We start from the raw sequence: 21,108 nt of genomic DNA, 5'->3' as shown, positions 1-21,108 counted from the left end.
ACCAAAAATGAAAAAAAAAAGTATTTAAAGTCCAAAATATTGCAGATGGTGATTGCAGCCATGAAATTAAAAGATGCTTACTCCTTGGAAGGAAAGTTATGACCAACCTAGACAGCATATTAAAAAGCAGAGACATTACTTTGCCAACAAAGTTCTGTCTAGTCAAGGCCATGGTTTTTCCAGGGGTCATGTATGGATGTGAGAGTTGGACTATAAAGAAAGCTGAGTGCCGAAGAACTGATGCTTTTAAACTGTGGTGTTGGAGAGGACTCTTGAGAGTCCCTTGGACTGCAAGGAGATCCAACCAGTCTATCCTAAAGGAGATCAGTCCTGGGTGTTCATTGGAAGGACTGATGTTGAAGCTGAAACTCCAATACTTTGGCCACCTGATGCAAAGAGCTGACTCATTTGAAAAGACCCTGATGCTGGGAGGGATTGGGGGCAGAAGGAGAAGGGGACGACAGAGGATGAGATGGTTGGATGGCATCACCGACTTAATGGACATGAGTTTGAGTGAACTCCGGGAGTTGGTGATGGACAGGGAGGCCTGGCGTGCTGCGATTCATGGGGTTTCAAAGAGTCGGGCACGACTGGGCAACAGAACTGAACTGAAAATACAGAATAGAGCATTTTCATTGTAAAACACTTGTCATATGGGATTAGTCCCTGCCAATGAATAGTTAACACATGTTGATCTCTCCATTTCACATACTCTACTGTTCTATATAAATGATTTATGTCAATTCAAATTATATGATTTATTGATTTCTTTATTTTTATTTAACAAACACTTGCATAGTACTTACTATGCACCAAGCTTTATTTAATGCTTAACAAATATTAATTTGTTTAATCCTTGTTAACAACACTATACAGTGGGTTTTATTATTAAAACTATTTTATATTAATACATGAGTCATAGATGGAGTAAGTAACTTGTCCAAGGTCACACCACAAGCAAATGGCAGACCCAGGATTTAAACTAAGTGTTTTATCTTCAGAGTTCATGTTTATAACCTCTACTCTGTCACAACAGCCCTAGGAAATTTGAGATAAAGAAGCAGGAGTTAAGTCACTGACCTAAGTTAGCAATGAGCCTACTGGTGTGTCTGACTTTAAAACCTGTGTCATTACGATTTATAGCTCCAGGCCACTAGCATTCTGGTAATAAAACAGCAGAGGCTTACAACAGTTTACTACCTATGTTGCTTCTAACTGCTTCTAAAACAAAAGCATCTTGCTTTCTCTCTTCCTGTTTTCTTAATAATGCAGTTAGATTTTCATTGCTGTAATTCCAGGTTTTTTTTTTCTGAGTCCTGAAAGCTGATTTTCATGGAACATGAAAGTGAAAGTCGCCCAGTCCTATCCGACTCTTTGTGACCTCATGGACTATACAGTCCATGGAATTCTCCAGGTCAGAATACTGGAATGGGTAGCCTTTCCTTTCTCCAGGGGATCTTCTCAACCCACAGATCGAACCCAGGTCTCCCCCATTGCAGGCGGATTCTTTACCAGCTGAGCCACAAGGGAAGCCCATACCTTGGCATAAGCCCTCTTTATTTTTATGGATGCCAATCCTTGATTAAAGTCTGATCTGACAAACATACTTACGTCATGGAACATAAGAAGGGAGAAAAAAGAGTCTTAGCCCATTCCAGAACTAAGAATGGGCAGGAGATTGTTAAGATTAACAGCTTGAGCCTTGGACTGACACTGTCTGCATTCACATCAGGCTGCTCTGCTACCAGCTGTGAGGTTTTGGTAAATCGCTTCACCTCTCTGGACCTCAGTTTCATTTATAAAATTGAACAGTCTACCTATTCCAACAATGTTTGTATTGGTATGAAGATTCAATGAATTAATACCTATGAAGCACTTAGAAAGGCCTTGGCACGTGGTCAACACACAAATAAAACTTGATCAGTACAAGCAGCATTTTAAAATTACCCAATTATCATTACTAGTTTTACAGCTTCACCACTTGTGTACTAGTAAGTTTTCAAACTTTGTGATTACACACCTCTACCATTAAAACTGGCCTATGTACAAATATCCTTACTTTATGTATAGATTGTCAAAATGTGTAGCAGTGGTTTGTAGTAATAGATTGCGTGAAACTTTAAACTGGATCACAGCAACGATTCACCAAGTCTTGGTTTATCTTTTCCTAATGCCCCTAAGCTGCCCCTGGATTCTTGTACCCAGACCTCTCCTCCCCGAAGAGTTCTTTGCTCAAAACTACCTATGGCCTTTTCTAGTCTTTCTCAGTTTCAATGGCTTGCTGTAGAAAAGAGGGTAACTTCTTCTGTCGAAGGAAAGTAATTATATCCATTACCATCTGGGAACAATAATAGTCCCTTAACTCTCTCAAGATTATTCAAGTACTCAAAAAACATCCTGTGTTATCCCTACTGAATCCTTGATCAAAGACCAGAAGTCTGGGGGGTCAAGGCAGGGTTGACCTCAAATTGATTTTGCTTCTCACGTTTTTCCTTATGCCATCTCCCAGCACCGATTGCCTTTGGTGTCTGGCAGGGGCTGGAGATGAATGCTTTGCTTGTGAAAGTCACTTAAAACTTGAATTTAGAGTGCTGGCTTCAGCATCACTTATACTAAAATTGGAATAATCCAGAGAAGATTAGCCTGGTCCCTGCTCAAGGATGACATGCAAATTTGTGAAGTGTTCCAGACTTTTTTGACATATGTACACTACTATGTATGAAATGAGGGCAAGAGGAGAAGGGGGTGTCAGAGAGATGGTTGGATGACATCACTGATTCAATGGACATGAGTTTGAGCAAACTCAGGAAGATAGTGAAGGACAGGGAAGCCTGGCGTACTACAGTTCGTAGGATCGCAGAATCAGATAGGACTTAGTAACAGACAACAACAACGTATAAAATAGATAACTAATGAGAACCTACTGTTTAGCACAGAAAACTCTACTCAGTGTTCTGTGGTGACCTAAATAGGAAAGAAATCCAAAGAAGAGTGGATATATGTATATATATAACTGATTCACTTTGCTGTACAGCGGAAGCTAACACAACATTGTAAAGAAACTATACTTCAGTCATATATACTCCACATTTTTTTAACTAAAAAGAAAACCTTAGACTTAGAGACATTGAAGACCATATATACATGAGAGGAAGTCAGGGAACTGGTTAGTGGGGAATGCTGAGAACCAAGGATCCAAGGTTGAGTTCACTCCAGATGTAAAAGAAACATAGGAATCATTGAGAAGTGATGCTCTTGAAGATAGACGGGGTTGAATCCTACTTTTATGAAACTCAGTATACGCACTCTGCTCATTTTTTTCTCTTCCATCCCAAGGAATAGAAAATCCTAAAATGTAGAAGGAAAAGAAACCTTTTTATACCTTTGTTTCTCCTTCATAGCCCAAAGTCACATTTAGCTTTGGAAAAAATATTTCCTGTAACAACCCATCTGTCATATGAGTAGCATAGAAAAGGGGAAAATAGACCCCAGAAGGGGCACTGTTTCTATACATCCTGAGGTACCTGAGAGTATATGTGGATGCACACAGCTGGCCCCCCATATTCGTGGATTCTGCATCTGCAGATTCAACCAACAAATGATCTCAAAATATTCAGAAAAAAATTCCAGAAAGTTTAAAAAGAGAAACATGAATTTGCTGTGCTCTGGCAACTATTTACATAATATTTACATTATATTTGCAATAATCTACATAGCATTTACATTGTGATGCTGGGAAAGACTGAGGGCAGGAAGAGAAGGGGACAACATAGGACGGGATGGTTGGATGGCATCACTGACTCAATGGGCACGAGTTTGAGCAACTTCCGAGAGAGTGAAGGACAGGGAAGCTTGGCATGCTGCAGTCCATGGGGTTGCAGAGTCAAACACGACTTAGCAACTGAACAGCAAGGTATTATAAGAAATGTTGAGCTCATTTAAAGTATACAGGAGGATATACATAGGTTATATGCAAATATTATATTACTTTACTTAAGGGACTTGAGTATGGACTTTGGTTCCATGGGGGTACTGGAACCAATTTCCCATGGATTCCAATGGACACCTTTATCCCCCTATTTGCCCCATAGTTCAGTTCAGTCGCTCAGTCGTATCTGACTCTTTGCGACCCCATGAATCGCAGCACGCCAGGCCTCCCTGTCCATCACCAACTCCCAGAGTTCACTCAAACTCATGTCCATCGAGTTGGTGATGCCATCCAACCATCTCATCCTCTGTCGTCCCCTTTTCCTCCTGCCCCCAATCCCTCCCAGCATCAGAGTCTTTTCCAATGAGTCAACTCTTTGCATGAGGTGGCCAAAGTACTGGAGTTTCAGCTTTAGCATCATTCCTTCCAAACAAATCCCAGGGCTGATCACCTTTAGGATGGACTGGTTGGATCTCCTTGCAGTCCAAGGGACTCTCAAGAGTCTTCTCCAACACCACAGTTCAAAAGCATCAATTCTTCAGCACCCAGCTTTCTTTATAGTCCAACTCTCACATCCATACATGACCACAGGAAAAACCATAGCCTTGACTTAGACGGACCTTTGTTGGCAAACTAATGTCTCTGTTTTTCAATATGCTATCTAGGTTGGTCATAACTTTTCTTCCAAGGAGTAAGTGTCTTTTAATTTCATGGCTGCAGTCTCCATCTGCAGTGATTTTGGAGCCCCAAAAAATAAAGTCTGACACTGTTTCCACTGTTTCCCATCTATTTGCCATGAAGTGATGGGCCCAGATGCCATGATCTTTGTTTTCTGAATGTTGAGCTTTAAGCCAACTCTTTTACTCTCTTCTTTCACCTTCATCAAGAGGCTTTTTAGCTCCTCTTCACTTTCTGCCATAAGGGTGGTGTCATCTGCATATCTGAAGTTATTGATATTTCTCCCAGCAATCTTGATTCCAGCTTGTGCTTCTTCCAGCCCAGCGTTTCTCATGATGTACTCTGCGTATAAGTTAAATAAGCAGGATGACAATATACAGCCTTGGCGTACTCCTTTTCCTATTTGGATGTAATATCAAATCATAACGGGGTCCACTCCTGGGAACTGCCAAATACATTCCCAAGAACTTTGGGCTGATTCTCTCCTTTGGCAAGATGTTTTCAAAGGGAAATATCTGTGAGCTACAAAGAGATCCTGGTAGCTCAGTGGTAAAGAATCTGCCTTCAGTGCAGCAACTAGAGTTTGATCTCTGGATCAGGAAGATTCTATGGAGTAGGAAATGGCAACCCACAGCAGTATTCTTGCCTGAGAAATCCCATGGACAGAGGAGCCTGGTAGGCTACAGTCCATGGTGTCGCAAGAGTTGGACACGACTTAGCAGCTAAACCACCACCATCCTGAAGGATGAGGTAATGTCTCCTTCCCATTGAACAACAGGCTTGTTTACTGCTTGCTAAGAAAAACAGTGGATTCCCAAACTCATTGTGCTTTTGGTATAATGCAAACGTACTGTGTGTGCAGCATCTATTTGGCTCCTCCACCTTGCCCCTGTAGAATCTGGTGAACAAGGAGTACCAACAGAAACAAGATGCTCGTTCTACTTCTTGTACTGTGAATAATGAAGTAGTTTGTTTCTGACCCAGAAACTCGTGTTTTTTCCCCCATCTGTGAAATATTAAGAGGACAACTCTTTAGTTGCAGGGTAAAATTGTCCCAGACAAGATAAATAGCTGCCTTCTCTCAAATTACATAGTAGCCTATATTGTATCAGTTCTGCCTGGCTCTTGTATTTCAAAAAAATTCAAAATTCTCCTTGCTTGCTTCTGCAGTTTGCCTCAGGAACTCAACAATCATGGCTTTTACTTTCATTTCTACCAACCACAAAAAAGAGGTAAATTAGATGTCTTAGAACATGGCTATATATCATAAAATTCCATAGGAAATTAATAAATCTTGTGTGATATGATTTTATTTTTACAGGATAGTCATGACTCTAAGGCAAAGATAATAATTTAAATACCAAGAGACAGAATTGTTTTGTAGATCTATCACTAGTGAACTGCTAAAGGCACAAATTTCAGTCTTGTTTTTGCTAGAGGTCAGTACCAATTAGTGATGTTTTATCAGCAGGATTTCTCTTTCAAAACTGTTTTATAATGTTCAGGTAACTCCCCTGCTAGTTACTTGCTTTTTAGAGATGGGTTTATCAGCTTATTATTAATGGATTATTTAGAAGTTTATTATGGTGCTAGGGTTTTTGTTGTTTTTTTTTTATGTCAGATCTATTGAAATGGAAAATATAGCATATTTCAAATGGTTTGTAATACAAAAGTTATGTGTACCCTGAAGCCATGAAGGCAACGTGTCCTCCCTTCAGTATATTATGTTTTTTATTGAAAGGTACCTTCAGAAAATAAAGTGACTAGAAACTAAGAAGGAAGGAAGACACTGACCACGAGGCTTTAAGGGAGAACTGTCAAATGCCATCTTATCATTTAAAATTAAGGAAAGTGTATTCAGGAAATGTATACGTTTACATGTTTACCTCATAGCTCAGTTATTCATTCATCTCATTTGGTTACACAAACATTTATCAAGTGAGTCTTCAGTGCCTGGGTGTGTGCTGCACCCTGAGGGTTCTGCAGGAAGCAACATGAACTCCTTGCTCACTGGGTGTTTACCAGACAGTGGAGGAGAAACACACACTTATATTATATACCAAGTCAGGGGTGTTCTGGAAATGTGTAGAAAGGGCACATACCACATATTAGGGATTCTATGAAAGGCTTCTTAAAGTTGACATTTGAGCTGAATCTCAACTAATTTTTCTATTAATAGTAGATATGGGGCGGTAATTTTATGCCAAACATGATACTTTAAGCAGTTTCCTTATTTGTAGCTTTTAAAAGTGTTAAAACAGACAATGAGAGGATTATGAGAAGTTGAAGCATATGCTCAATCAACCAACAACTATTTTTGTAGAAAAACCATGAAGTTTTTCTTTTGTTTTTCTTTCTTTCTTTTTGATGTTTACAACCCTCCCAAATCTTTCGTTGACAGCCAGGAGACAGAAGGTACCACAGTAACCCCAGCTGCCCCGCTCCCAGCTGCCTTCCCAGACTCCATTTTAATCCCAACCCTGCAGCCCTAGATCTCTTTTTTAAATTTAGAATGTCTGACATATGGAGCCAGTAATACAGCATTGATGAATTTCTTCCTTTTATGTTTTTTTTAATGATTTCGATTTTTGTTTGGGGTTAGTACAGTAAAGGCTTTTTAGGTTAAGGATGTAAAAAAGAAATGTGCTTCCAGATTTCCTCATTTATAGCAAAGTTCAAGTGCATTACCTTTGACCCAGTCCTCTCCAGAATGACTTGATCTTAGTTGCTCTTGTTATTTTTGAGGATTTTGTTTCATTTTGTTGTTATTGTTGTTCAGTGATGCTCTGACCTGGATTATCATGATATATTAGGCTTGATGGGGCTACATTGTTGGGCCAGATGAGATAGAGTGTGGGGAAGTCGTTGAGCAGGTGGGAAGTGCTGTTTAATCCTTCTAACAGGGGAGGCTCATGGTGGTACTGAGAAAATGTAAAAAGCAGCAAAACAGGTTAGTGGAGCCAAAGAATAGCAAATATCTCCTTCTGTCATTGTGTGAGCATTTTAATCAAATGGCCTGCCTCATGCAGCTTTATTTTGCATTGAGATATTCCATGTCCCCCAAATATTTCTCAGATGGTGGTAATGAATTGCATTGCCCTCTCAGTTGTAAGAGCGCGGGTATTCTGCTGCGGAGCCATATGGTTCCCATTTATTTTAATGTGTCTTTGACATCAGGAGAATTGCTGAGACAGCAGAGGAAAGTGCTTACAACTTGGACTGCAGCCAGAGCTGCGAATATTTATGTTTAGTGACAACTACCTTTTTTTCCCCAGTAAAAAACGATATGGTCCTAAGATGGTATCCATGTTGAGATTTTAATAAAATGAGAGTTTATATATTTTGGAAATAGCTGTTACTTTAATAGCAGTGAAATGTATTTCTTAAGCATGTAGTTTTAGGGTTTAATTGCACATATGAGAGATTAAGGAAACAGGCTGGGAAGTAGGTGGTATTTATTTTCTCACTGATAATAAAGGAACACACTTTTTGTTTGGCTTAACAGCATCACCACGATAGTAGTCTGCATATGTAATGCTTTCCATCTGTGATTCTTAAGGTTTTTTACAATGGTAATATTTCTGATAATACTCCTGAGGTAAACATAATTCTGAAAATACTAACAGAGGGACTGAAAAATGCAGGTGCCCCTTAATTTAATCTGTATAGTGGAAATTAGCAAATTTAGAATTCAGATTTTGAATTAAGTACATTATCTAACAATTTATTATTTCCAAGTATGAGGATAGGATAATACTTTCTCTAATTCATTAGTGATATAGTATGCTTACAATAAAGAAGCATTCTTTAAAAATGAGATGACAAAGACCTCAGTAATAATCAATGTTCCATATATAAATGTTAATATCATCTCTGTAGAAACCTTAGATTCTCTGGAAAATTATTGTGTTATCTAAAGGAAAATACATGCTGTTAACAGAGAAAAGTAGTGATAACATTGATCAGTTTCTGTGAAATTGTTCTTACTAGAAATAAAGTCAGATGGCCAGTTGAATAAATGGAACAGGGAAAAAAATTTCTGAACTTTCAGTTGTTTGAGACAGAACTGAACAGAATGCAGGGTCTAAATTTAGCAAAACACTTTAATATTATATTGTCTTTCAAATATCTTGCCAAAGGATTTTAATATATAAACTTTATTTAAGTGATAGTTATATAAACACACTATTTATCATATAAAGACCAGTAGGAAGACTTCATATCAAATATAGAATTAGAATCCCAAGATTCATGATGCCTAGTACTATAAATTTGATGGATGAATTGATGAGAAAGGAAAATTAGAGTGAAACTTGGTTGATCATTCAGTTAATGGTACTATTTTAATCAATGGTTTAATCTAAATTTGTTTGAGTTTAACAGTTCACTATTCCCAGTGTTAATTGCATTTGATGTTGATGGATAGGGCTTTCTAAGTCACACTGCATTTTCAGTGGGCATCAATCTAATGTAAGCAGTGAAAGGGTTAGTGCTAAATCAGCTATAAAGATTAAAGATAAGAGAGAACATGATTTCTTTTTAAAATTTTTGTTCTTTCAATTTTTAAAAAAACTATATTGGAGTATAGTTGATTTACAGTGTTGTATTAGTTACAGGTGTACAGCAAAATGAATCAGTTATAAACATATATCAATTCTTTTTCAGATGTTTTCCCCATATAGGTTATTACAGAATACTGAGTAGAATTCCCTGTGCTATACAGTAGGTCCTTATTCATTTCTTTCAGTTTTTTAATTTCAAATTTATAACTTCAAAATACAGCATTTATTCCTTTTGTTCTAATAAGTATGAGAATAAAATGACCCCCTCCCTATTTTTTTAGATAACTCACAAGAATTAAGGGGAAAGTGCAGAGGGCATTTTTAATAAATTCAAATGTATGAATAAAAAAGAGCTAGTTCTGAGAAATGACCACTCTTTGTGAGTTAATCATCATAATTATTTATGACATCAAAGCTGGAAGGTTGAAGTTCTCAATTTTTATTTGCAGCTTTCTAAATATATATCAAAATCCTGGGCAATAAACTTTATTTTTTTTTAAGCAGAGAATTGCAAGTAGATGATTACACTATTAAACCACGCTCTCTAATGTCAAATTCAGCTTGCAGTGTGCTGAGCAGCCTGGGCTGTAGCTGTCAAGAGACTGGGGAGAGAGCTGCCTCCCTGCACGCGGATCTCTGGCTTGCTTGTGTGGACGTAGCTGACAGACTGAATAGATGACGACGTGACGCGCATGCTCATTATCCAAAACAAAGCGTTGGTCGTCCAGCCTGAAGGGTCAACTTTTTATATTATTTCTGTTTTCTTGTTAAATTTTTTGCTTAAATGCGTATGCAGTATTTGTACATGTCTTGATAGAAAATTTATTATCACATAGTCTTATATGAGAGGGTTTTTTCTTTTGTTTTGTTTTTGTAAAACTAACGATTTAAACAAAAGGGTTTCATCTTGAGTTATTTCCACTCAGAAGCTTCAATACCCAAGGACGTTATTAGTCTTCAGAGTAATCCATTGTGAATATTTTCAACCTGTTATTAGGATGGAAAATACTTATTAAACTACCTAATCTTGTCTGTGAGTTATAAACCTATTTCTCCTCTACAGAAGGACTGACATCAGAATGCTAACTGGTTCTTACCTATGTTTATCATACTTTATACTCCCCAGTCGGTTTGCCATGTTGCTAGTACATAAATTGGTTGGTTGGTTGGAGATGGGGAAGAATGGCATTTAGGGGCTGGAGAGACAGATGTGCTGCAGTTTGAAAAGCAGTTCGAGCGATCATTCATACTACAGGAAACCAGAAACAAACTGGGACTTGATATCTCAAGCATCACTTCAAGTGGGAGCTACTCTTCCCTTGATTTTTGTTTTTGAATGCTGCTTTCATAGAAATAAGGGCATAGTAAAAGAAAAAAGTCCCTAATTTGATGGGTCCTGACATTTTCTTACATTTACCGACTTTGTCTCCATTCTGATGTCCTTTTGGGAAATGCAAAGCACTTCAATTCCAAAACATTGGGGATATCCCAATATTGTCTCTAACAGATCCAGTGTTTGGAAAAGTCTTTCTTTCATGATTGTTTTTGCACATGGTATATCTTTCATGAAGTGAAAGTGTTATTTGCTCAGTCCTGTCCAACTTTTTGTGACCCCATGGACTGTAGCCCACCAGGCTCCTCTGTCCTTGGAATTCTCCAGGTAAGAATACTGGAGTGGGTTGCCATGCCTCCTTCAGGGGATCTGCCCAATCCAGGGATTGAACCCAGGTCTCCTGCATCACAGCAGATTCTTTACTGTTTGAGCCACCAAGGAAGCCCTATATCTTTCCTCACTGAATATAAAATAACATCCTGAATATAACATACTATTGATTTGGCCACCACTTAGTGTTATATACTTCAGGTAATTTGAATTCTGTTCACAGTTGGAAGGAAAATACTCCCAAATAGTCTTTACTTTCATTTGCCTCTCATTTACCCAATGCCTTAAGACATTTCCTTTTATTAGTCTTTTGGAATTGTTTCCACTTGAAAGATTTACTATTTCCCTAAATACCTTACTTGAGCAAAATAACAAAACAAACAAACAAAAACACAAAAATACAACTGTGGTAAGTAGATTTGAAAAACTTGGGAATGTGACATAAAAGAATAAAAGGGAACAATTAGAACAAGGAAGAATTACTTTTGACAGCAAACTTGCTTCATTTTCAAAGGAACTATTCCTATATTGCTTGGTTGCTAGATCCATTTCACTCCTTACCTGTGGTTGAGATCTGAGACCATGTGTGTGACACCAGGATCAAGAGGGGCCAATCTTGACAATTGCGTCAAGCTGGAGACGATATGAAAATATGATCACAGGAGATTTGTATAAGTCCCTTGGAAAGATCGAGGACATGTATTTTTTAAAATCTTAATAACTTTAACCATTGGAAGTTGATTTAATATCTAAACTGTTATTGTTAATTCCTATGTAAAATATTTTCTGATGACAATGGGGTTTTTGTTTGAAAGTTAGGTTTCATGACTTCATAACTGATATGATCTTGATTTGTTCTTCAAAAGGTGAGAAACAACATACTTTCAGAGCCCCTGATTAACTTGGCTTGTATAATTTAAGAAAACAAGTTTTTATTACCCAGGATTTACCAAGATAAACTAATTTCAACAATCTCACTTTGCTTCTACTAAATTCCCACCCCACCCCACCCCGCAAAGAAGAAAAGTAAACTCAATACTGACTTACAAATCATCTGGTATTTTCCTTTTGAACATACTGCATAGGAGAAAGAAGTATACTATTAACTTCATCAAACCCAAACGGTAGAATTAATATTTTCCACAGTTTTCCCCTTGTTTAACATCAGACTGGACCAAAAACTCTCAACCTCCGTGTGGCAACTTCAGAGCCAAAATACATAGTTCTGTGTACTGCTCTCTGCCTTTCCACCTATATCTGGACTTTGCTGATAGTTGTTGACACTAAAAGAGTCAAATGTGCATTAAGAGTAACTGAATTACTCCTCAAGCACTGGCCCCAGAATGATTGCGCTAGAGTGGAATCAATGATCGAGAATCTTGTCTTCAGTTTTACAGGCTCAGACGCACAATGGTCTCTGTGCATACAGAGAGAGCAAACTCAGATGCAACGACACACACGTTCACAAATGTCTGAAGTATAAACCTGAAAGCAAATTTGATTATTTTCAGCAAGAAATAGATTGACAAGTCAATCAGATAGTCATGTTGACTTTTGAAGTTATATTCCAATGTGAATGAACAGGTTGGTTTATGTGTGTCAAAATGGAGCAAGGTTGGTTGCATTTTCTTAGAGCCTGATGTGAGGCCGCTTTGATATCTTGATATACTCATCTTCTCTGTAGGATCAGAATATTCAGAATATGTGTCTCCTCAGAGCACTGGCTACCCTGGATGGCCCTGAAAACACACTATACAACTCTTAGCTTTGGCTTCCATTTTTTAAACATGTATTCTATTGAAGTATTGCTGATTTACAATGCTGTGTTTATTTCTGCTATACAACAAACTGATTCAGTTATACATAAAAGTGTATATATATTCTTTTTCATATTATTTTGCATTATGGTTTATCACAGGATATTGAATATAGCTCCCTCTGCTATATAGTAGGATTTTTGTTGTTTATTCATTCTATATATAATAGTTTGCATCTGCTAATCCCAAATGGCTTCCATTTTTAATCCACTCTGAGCATGAACTCTTTATATAAATGTATGGTATAACTTATTTTATTTTATCTACTTACTTTCTCACCCTGGCATCGTGAATTAGTTTTTCAACTCTCTTCTTCATTCATTTTTAAAAGCATTTTAAAGATGGGTAGCTTCTGCAGATAGCTAATGCTGGTTACTCTGTGCTGTTTATTCCTTTAATTTACAAGGATCAATATTATCTCCATAATATGTGATGATTTTACAGCAATACCAGTACACCCTGACGTGCTAGCCATAATGGTGGTCCCAAGAGCTGTGTCCTGGTTGGAACAAATAATACTGCTGCACTTAGACACTTCTGCTGCAGGATGGTAACTGAATGAGATAAAAGAAGAGGAGCTAGAAGGCAGCAAAAAATTAGCATTGCATATGAAAACAGACTAGTTATTTTTCAAAGCAGTAATGAACGCCACTGTCTCCTTCATTTTTTTTTTTTTCTTGCTCTTGACCTCACAGTAGTAAAATGAACCCTGAACTCTGTAGAGACACAACATTGAGTTCAATTATCCTGTAAAGAGCACAGATTACTAGGTAGGTGTAGCCTCAAGGTTTCAGATTCCCTATGGCAAATGTGCTGAGTGGATTTCATCTGTTTTTCTCATGTTTTTCTCAGGTTTGAAAAACACAGACTCTTTTTTGATAACTTCATTCTGTGATTGTTAGTCCAATTGGTTCTGGAGGCAAGAGACAGCCCACAGGGGCCTGTTCTAGGGCTCCAGTTCAATCATCAGAAGAGAGAGACATGAGTGCCTCCTAAGTTCAGGAAAGCCACATTTAAAATATTCTTCATAAGGCTAATCTTACAACATCCCAAAGCCTTCCTTTAAAATGTATTCTATAGGCTTTTTGATCATATTTCTACAGTGCTACTTATAATATGCAAGTGCTGAAACAAGTATAAGCACGTTTGAATTATAAGCTGTAGCGGATAGGAAAAAGCGTAAGTCCATGTGCACTGTGACGGTGTTAGAAATGCCAGGAGCCCAGATGAAGGGCTCCTACTCTCTGCCACTGTTGTCTTTTTCCAAGCCTTGGAAAATCATCTCTTAACAGTTTTCTGGGGAAAATATAATATGGCTTTTTGTGAAAGGATGGTACAGTGGATTCATCCAAAAGGTGGAATTCTTTTATAATCCAAAAACGTAGGTACAAAATCTCAATAAAAATTTCTAAAGGAAATTCATGTAGAGTACTATGAATTATCTAAAAAACAAGTAAGAAAATTATCAGATGTGTTTATAATAATTATTTTAATGAGTACATTAAAATATTTTTATTTGTAAATTATGGCCTTGAAAGATAGTATTTTCAGGGTATCATTTTTATGATATGAAGAGCAAAATAAGTTCAAGGTTATCACCCAAAAATCAGAGGCTCTAGCCTGCTTAAGGTGGTGATGGATGAGGTTGTCGGATCAGGTAGCAAATTACTGGGCACATGGTTGAATTTTGCTTTCTATGGTGAAATGTTTTACATTTTGACAACTTCTTCTTTGTTTTGAGATGATTTAAACTTACAGTTATGAAGCAGATCAGAGCTTTTAAATCTAAGTTGAAAATTGTCACTACTGCCAGGAGTACAAGTATGTTGCCGTGAACATGTACATAGATAACTAGAAAAAAATAAACGGAAAAACTACATACATGCTGGAAGCATTTGCTCCCTGGCAATCTCTTCCAGAGAAGTAAAGCATTAATGAGGAGGAAAAGTTGAGAAAGCTAAATTCTTGCCCAAATGTCTTATTTCTTTTACTCTGTTTGAGTCTATTTATTCTGAGTTTCTCATCACTGGAAATGCAAGCTCCATGTGGGCAGGGATCACAGATGTCTTTTCCACCAATATATCCAATCATTTAGAAATTGCCTGGGAAAACTACTAGTTTATGTTTATTGAATATATAAATCCTCAAAATGATATGTATCACAGCAACGTCTCTATTTGGCTTGAAGGTTTTATAAGGAGAAAATGAGACAACTGAACTTGGAAGTTCATTCTATTCCCTTAGAAGCATATTTTTATATAAATCCAGTGCTCCTGTAGTTACTTTTCTTTCATTGTTTATACAGTCTTACAAATAAAAATCATCTTTGGAGTCTGGAGCAGTTGACATCTCCCAGAAGCAGTGTGGCACCAAATCTTAGCCTTGTTCATCTTGCTTAGTTTGATCCCAGCTTTCTACTGTGGCCTGATGGCTAAAAGACTGGGCTCTAGAATAATGAATCCCATTTTCACTGCTAGTTATATGACCTTAGCCATGTTATTTAACCTTTTGTGGATTGTTTTCCTCAAAAAGGAGGCTTGGATTATTCCAACTCAAGCAGTCATAAGAATAAAATGAGATAACTCATGCATAGTCCTTTGCATAATTCTTTGAACAGTCCATAAATGTTAGCTGATATAAAACATCTGAGGGGTTCATTGTTTCTTTTTGTTTCATTGAAAGAAATCACTCAAATTCTATAAGACTGGGTTACTTCACAACAAAATAAACAGACCGGCACATCTTCCAACTTCAAAAGGTCAATGTGTAACTCTGTTCCTCTCAACTACAGAGTTCATCTCAATCTTCCATGGTGCTCTGCGCATCTTGATGTCTCTGTAACTAATAGTAAAGGTTATGATATATTTCATGACATTTTCTATATTCTCAATGTATACTTGGATTAAAGTCCCACTGTCCGTAATATTACTTATTGGTGTTTTCATCAGATGAAAACTTGGTTACATTTAGATTGTAAAAATGCCTAAATAGTGCCATTGAGCCTTTTTCTATAAATGTTTATTGCATTTTGGAATTTTCTAAAATTTAAAAATAGACATTTATTTCACACCAAGTGCCTTCCATATCAAATGAGAGCCAAAGAGTTTGTAGTATGTGTCTTTTCTGATTATAGTAAAATACAACTCATGTGAAAATCATGAAAGCAAAACTTAAAAGGTGAAGGGAAATGAGAAATTAAATTCTGCCACTGATTCACAGACTACTGGCAACTTGCCTAAAAGTTTTCTTGGACTACCATTATAGAGGTCTTAAAAGTCTACTCCACCACAGCTAGGAGAAAATCTAAGCAAGGAATGCGGAATCTGTGCCAATTCTGAGTGACAACATTTTTAGTGTCTCCCAGCCAGAAAGGGTTGACCGTAAATTTAAGATCATCGAGTGGCATTTTCTAATTCGTCACCTCATCCGAAAACTGCTGTGGGGCTGTTCTCTGAGTTGTTTCTTTCCCTTTCAGCTTCCTCCATCCTCAAAAGAGAGAAGCGGCTGAGGACCAAGAATGTGCATTTCAGTTGCGTCACTGTGTACTACTTCACCAGGAGGCAGGGCTTCACGAGTGTGCCCAGCCAGGGCGGCAGCACCCTGGGCATGTCCAGCCGACACAACAGCGTGCGCCAGTACACCCTGGGCGAATTTGCCAGAGAGCAGGAGAGGCTCCACCGTGAGATGCTGAGAGAACACCTCAGGGAGGAAAAACTGAACTCTCTAAAACTAAAGGTAAAAAAACCTTAGAAATGCACTTTTTTTTTTTTCACCAAATCCCCAATCCTTACCTCAATCTGGTTGCATTCACCCATTTTCACATTTAGATCCACAGATTAAAATGGGTATTTTCCGAGCAGACTCTCTGCTGAGGCTTTTTTAAAGGAAAAAGAGTATAGTCTCATCACTGAAAACAGGGCAGAAAACTTCCCTGACATTGTTTTTTTATTCACTCTATAAATATTTATTTAGGTCATAAACCCTGTGCTTCAGCTGGGGCTAACTGCTATGAAAAATAGATGTGATCCCTTTTCTCCTGGAACTTACATATTAACAGAAAAGAAAAATATTAATCATGTAGACAAAATCACAGCTTCATGAAGTACCATAAAGGGAAGTTGCTAGGTGCTAGGAAAGTATGTACCCGAGAATTGATGGCGGCCAGCTATCAAGGAGTTTCCTTAAGAAAGTGACGATTGAACTGAAATCTGAACAGGTAACTAGGCAGAAAGGGTTGGTGAGAGTGGTTCAGGCAGCAGGGAACGCTGAGTTACCTTGTGTCAGGAGGAAGCACCGGGAGCTCGCAGAGGCTAGTGAGCCTGGAGCAGAGATGGAAGGGGTAGAGCATCGTGAACGGGGTAGAGTTGGGCTTTGTCAGTCTGATTAAGACATTGTTTTTCTCATCCTAATGCTATCGGAAGTCATATAGGAGTTTTAGGCATGGGGTCGGTTGGCAGAATAGTGTGATCTGGTTCATGCTCTGATTTGAGAGTGATTTAGGGCCAGGGGTAGCTGTGTCGGGGGAGCTTATGGAGTCAGACCAGTTAAGAGGCTGTTACAATAGTCCGGGAGAGAGATGATGGTAGGTTAGATTACACTGATGGTAGGGGAGATGAAGACAGATGGACAGAGGGAGTAATTTAGGAAATAAAATCAACAGTCCTTGATGATGGGTTGGATTTGGAAGGAAAGTGGGGAACTGTCAAGAATGACTCTTAAATTTCTGGCTTGCAAAACTGAATGGGTTGTGGGTGATAGTACCTTTCTCAATGACAAGAATATGACAAGGAATCCAGGTGATTCTGAGAGGCTTTTGAGTTATTAAAGTGATGTCAGGGAGGGATCCAGGTAGAGATAACTATCATTGTGCCATCTTAGAGATTAAGTGGAGAGAAACACAGCTCAGAAAACCTTTTCCTCGATTAGAGACACTCTTTATATTTGTATTGATCCATCAACTTATCAGCTCATAGTAAATGGCCTCCCATTATTATCTAAGGACAAAGGAAGAAAGACAAAGATTTTTCTTACATAATCCAGAATGCTTAACATAAAGGATCACTGGCTAAGTAGCAGAAACACCATAAGCACACCTGTGTCACCTGTACCTTTAGTTGCCGATATGAAGTCCGATAGCAGAGGTGTGATGTGTGTTTCAAAACCCCTGTTTTTAGGTATTTTGCACCTCATGTATGTGCTTTGTTCCCAACTGCGCAAGAAGACAGTTGCTTAAACGAAGCTAGTTACAACCTAGCCTAGAGCAAGTCTCATAACTCCTTTGGAGGTAGTTTTGACACAGTTCATTGAAAGGCCCTTAAGATTTTTTTTGGTAACAAGTCACTATTGTTGCTGTTCTTCATGATAGCTTTGAATGTAGCCTAATTTAATAATAATTCTCAGATTTGCTTCTGAAATACACACTCTGCTTTTCTAACTCACTGTAAACCAATTGTAACCCTTACTCAAAAGATGAAGTCATTCTCCAAGCTCAAAATATTGGTGGAATAATAGTGATGGCTGCCATTCATTAAATGATTCTTTACTTGCCAGGCATTTTATAAACATTATTTAATTTAATCCTGACAAAAACCCACTGGAATAGGTAAATTATGAGACCATGTGTACAACTGAAGATAAAGAAGCACAAAGATGTTAACTGGCTCACTCAATAGAAAACTATTATCTTGTTACTTACTATTCGAAAATTAATTGATTACCCCCCATAGGTGTTGGGAAAGACAATCTCTGTACCTATTGGGAGTCATCCCTGTCTGGGGTTTGGTACTGTGTGTAGTGGTTTTTAACAGGTGGGGAACTGTAATTCTATCTGAGAACCAGAAGATTTATTGTGGTGACCTTTGTAGCACACACACACAATGACTACTGGGGGAGCTACATACCTTCAGGAGCATTCCTCCTTACCAGGCAGTGATGTATTCTGATACTATAATTCGTATTCAGTTACTTTTACCCTTTTATTTTTAGCAAGCTGAAGAAAAAGCAAAAAGAGGCTTCTGTTATTGATTTACTTTTGTCATTGTGCTTACTGTTGCAAGTTGAAGAGGCAATCTTCCGAGTGGGTGTCATGCCTTGGTTTGTCTGAAAACATGCAACTTTCTATTTTGGTGAAGATACAAACAAAAGGCATTTGGATATCATCACTCCTTTCAAATGAATGCCAAGCAAAAAAGATAATGAATGGGATTCTAAGGTGATCTGATCTAAGCCTATTGAAAGTATTCAGAAACTGGGAAACACATTTCACAGAAAACTAATAAAAGATCAAAGCAGTGTGGACTCATTGACTAAAAAATCTGAGGGGTATTAATGGAGGAAAATGTATATTAACTTTAATGAGTTTTTAAATATCATTGACTGTGTTTGTCTAAGGTTTAGCTATCCAAAATCTAAAATTAGCCATCCAAAAACATTACGGATCCAACAATTTCAATCAGGTACTTGAGATTTCACTTTCAATATGACATTTTCTTTGTAATATACCTCTGGGATAAGCAACAGAATGTGACTAAATTGATTCCATTTTTTGGCTAAAGCAGCTAAAGAGGGTCAGTAGCAGAGAGAGGGACCGAAAGAAGAAAGGGAGGATTATTAAGGACAAACTTTGCCACTTTGGTTTTTCCTGGGGATGGTCCTCTGTGGGTGACAGTGAACTGCCCATTAAGGGAGGAGATCGAAGGAACATCTGACCAAAAACAAAAACACTTTGCAAAGCTTTCAGTGTCAAACTTCTTCCAAAGCCTTCACTATGGCAACCAGATAAGACACACCAGGAAACTCAGTGGACTTGGTACTGGGTCATTTCCTTCCTACTTACCTCAGAAACAAAAGCTCCAGGACATAAAGGAGATGTTTTTCTTTCCACTCCACCTGTGTGTCTTTCCAAGGTGTCTCAGGTCATAAACAGTGAATCAGTTTATACAATGACATCTCCTCCAATGCGGCCTTTTTTTAAAATTCATTTTTATTGGCGTATAGTTGCTTTACAATGTTGTGTTAATTTCAACTGTGCAGCAAAGTGAATCAGCTATATGTATACACATATCTCCTCTTTTTTGGATTTCATTCCCATTTAGGTCACCAGAGAGCACTGTGAGTAGAGTTCCCTGAGCTATACTACAGGTTGTCATTAGTTATATATTTTGTACTTAGTATCAATAGTGTATATATGTCAGTCCCAATCTCCCAGTTCATCCCATACCCCCTTCCTCTCTTGGTTTCCATACATTTGTTCTCTAAGTCTGTGTCTCTATTTCTACTTGCAAATAAGATCATCTATACCATTTTTCTAGATTCCACATATATGCGATAATATACAGTATTTGTTTTTTTCTTTCTGACTTACTTTACTCTGTATGATGGTCTTGTGTTGTGTGCTTAGTCGCTCAGTCACGTCAGACTATTTGCAACCCCATGGACTGTAGCCCACCAGGCTCCTCTGTCCATGGGGATTCTCTAGGCAAGAATACTGGAGTGGTTGCCATGCCCTCTTCCAGGGGATCTTCCCAACTGATTGAACCCAGGTCTCCCGCATTGCAAGCAGATTCTTTACCATCTGAGCCACCAGGGAAGCCTAAAAATACTGGAGTGGGTAGCCTATCCCTTCTCCAGGGGAACTTCCCGACCCAGGAATCAAACCGGGATCTCTTGCATTGCAGGTGGATTCTTTACCAGCTGAACTACCAGGGAAGCCCATATGATAGTCTTAAGATTAGTAAAAAGAATACAGACATGTGTTTTCGTGTTTCTTTATAATAAAATACTTCAGAAACAAAATAAGGATAGAAATTTAGCTTTTCATTATAAAATGTCTTAGTGATTCTTCTCAATCTGATTATGAGTTTGATATATTGAGAAGTAATATATATAATTAGATTTGTAGAATGAATCCAATTTTATTTGGGGGGGGTTCAACTGTGCTTTTATTGGTGGTGGTGGTGTTTGTTCCAAACATTGTCTAGAAACAATTAATAGAGAAAGCTTATTGAATAAAGTACATGTTTCTAGAAGAAATAACTAGCTTTAGATTTCTAAATTACAGAGTACAGTTCTTTTTCCCTGTCAAGCCCATTCAGACATGTCATGCTCTTCACAGTAATCATTGCAGTCATCTTAACACTACACATTTTTCCAAATTAAGTACTTAGATTTCATCATCTGCACCACACTGTTGAACAATTACATTAGCCTTTATTCCCATTTCACATGTATCTGTAAAATCCATTAGGCGGCTGCTTCTATGTTTCAAAGGAACCTTGGCATTGAATTCGCCTGGATTATATTTTTCTGGATTCTATTACCATGGTATAGGAAATGTAACTTAGTTTCCACAACTTTCACTGGATTCTTTTTCTCAATGTTTTCCCAACCCTGATCCTTCTTCCTCTCCTTTTTAAGGTCAAAGCTGTTTCTACATTGTGGGGTTACCATGTGTTCCTTGAG

General features: G+C 37.9%; 1 protein-coding gene and 1 non-coding gene across 7 annotated transcripts in view; both read left to right on the top strand.

Annotated features, from left to right (window-relative positions):
- Positions 1–21,108, top strand: part of CSRNP3 (cysteine and serine rich nuclear protein 3) — a 105,037-nt gene that overhangs the window by 59,536 nt on the left and 24,393 nt on the right. For all 6 annotated transcript variants that reach the window (XM_055572388.1, XM_055572390.1, XM_055572387.1 and 3 more), the window contains one exon: positions 16,124–16,383. In XM_055572388.1, the coding sequence (XP_055428363.1) occupies positions 16,124–16,383 (260 nt within the window). The remainder of the gene's footprint in view (positions 1–16,123; positions 16,384–21,108) is intronic.
- Positions 2,589–2,695, top strand: LOC129648013 (U6 spliceosomal RNA). The gene has a single exon (XR_008712620.1). It is a non-coding gene; the product is annotated as a U6 spliceosomal RNA (small nuclear RNA).

The sequence above is a fragment of the Bubalus kerabau genome, chromosome 3 (genome assembly GCF_029407905.1).
Source record: "Bubalus kerabau isolate K-KA32 ecotype Philippines breed swamp buffalo chromosome 3, PCC_UOA_SB_1v2, whole genome shotgun sequence".
Lineage (NCBI taxonomy): Eukaryota > Metazoa > Chordata > Mammalia > Artiodactyla > Bovidae > Bubalus > Bubalus kerabau.
This window is presented reverse-complemented; position numbering and strand designations above follow the sequence as displayed.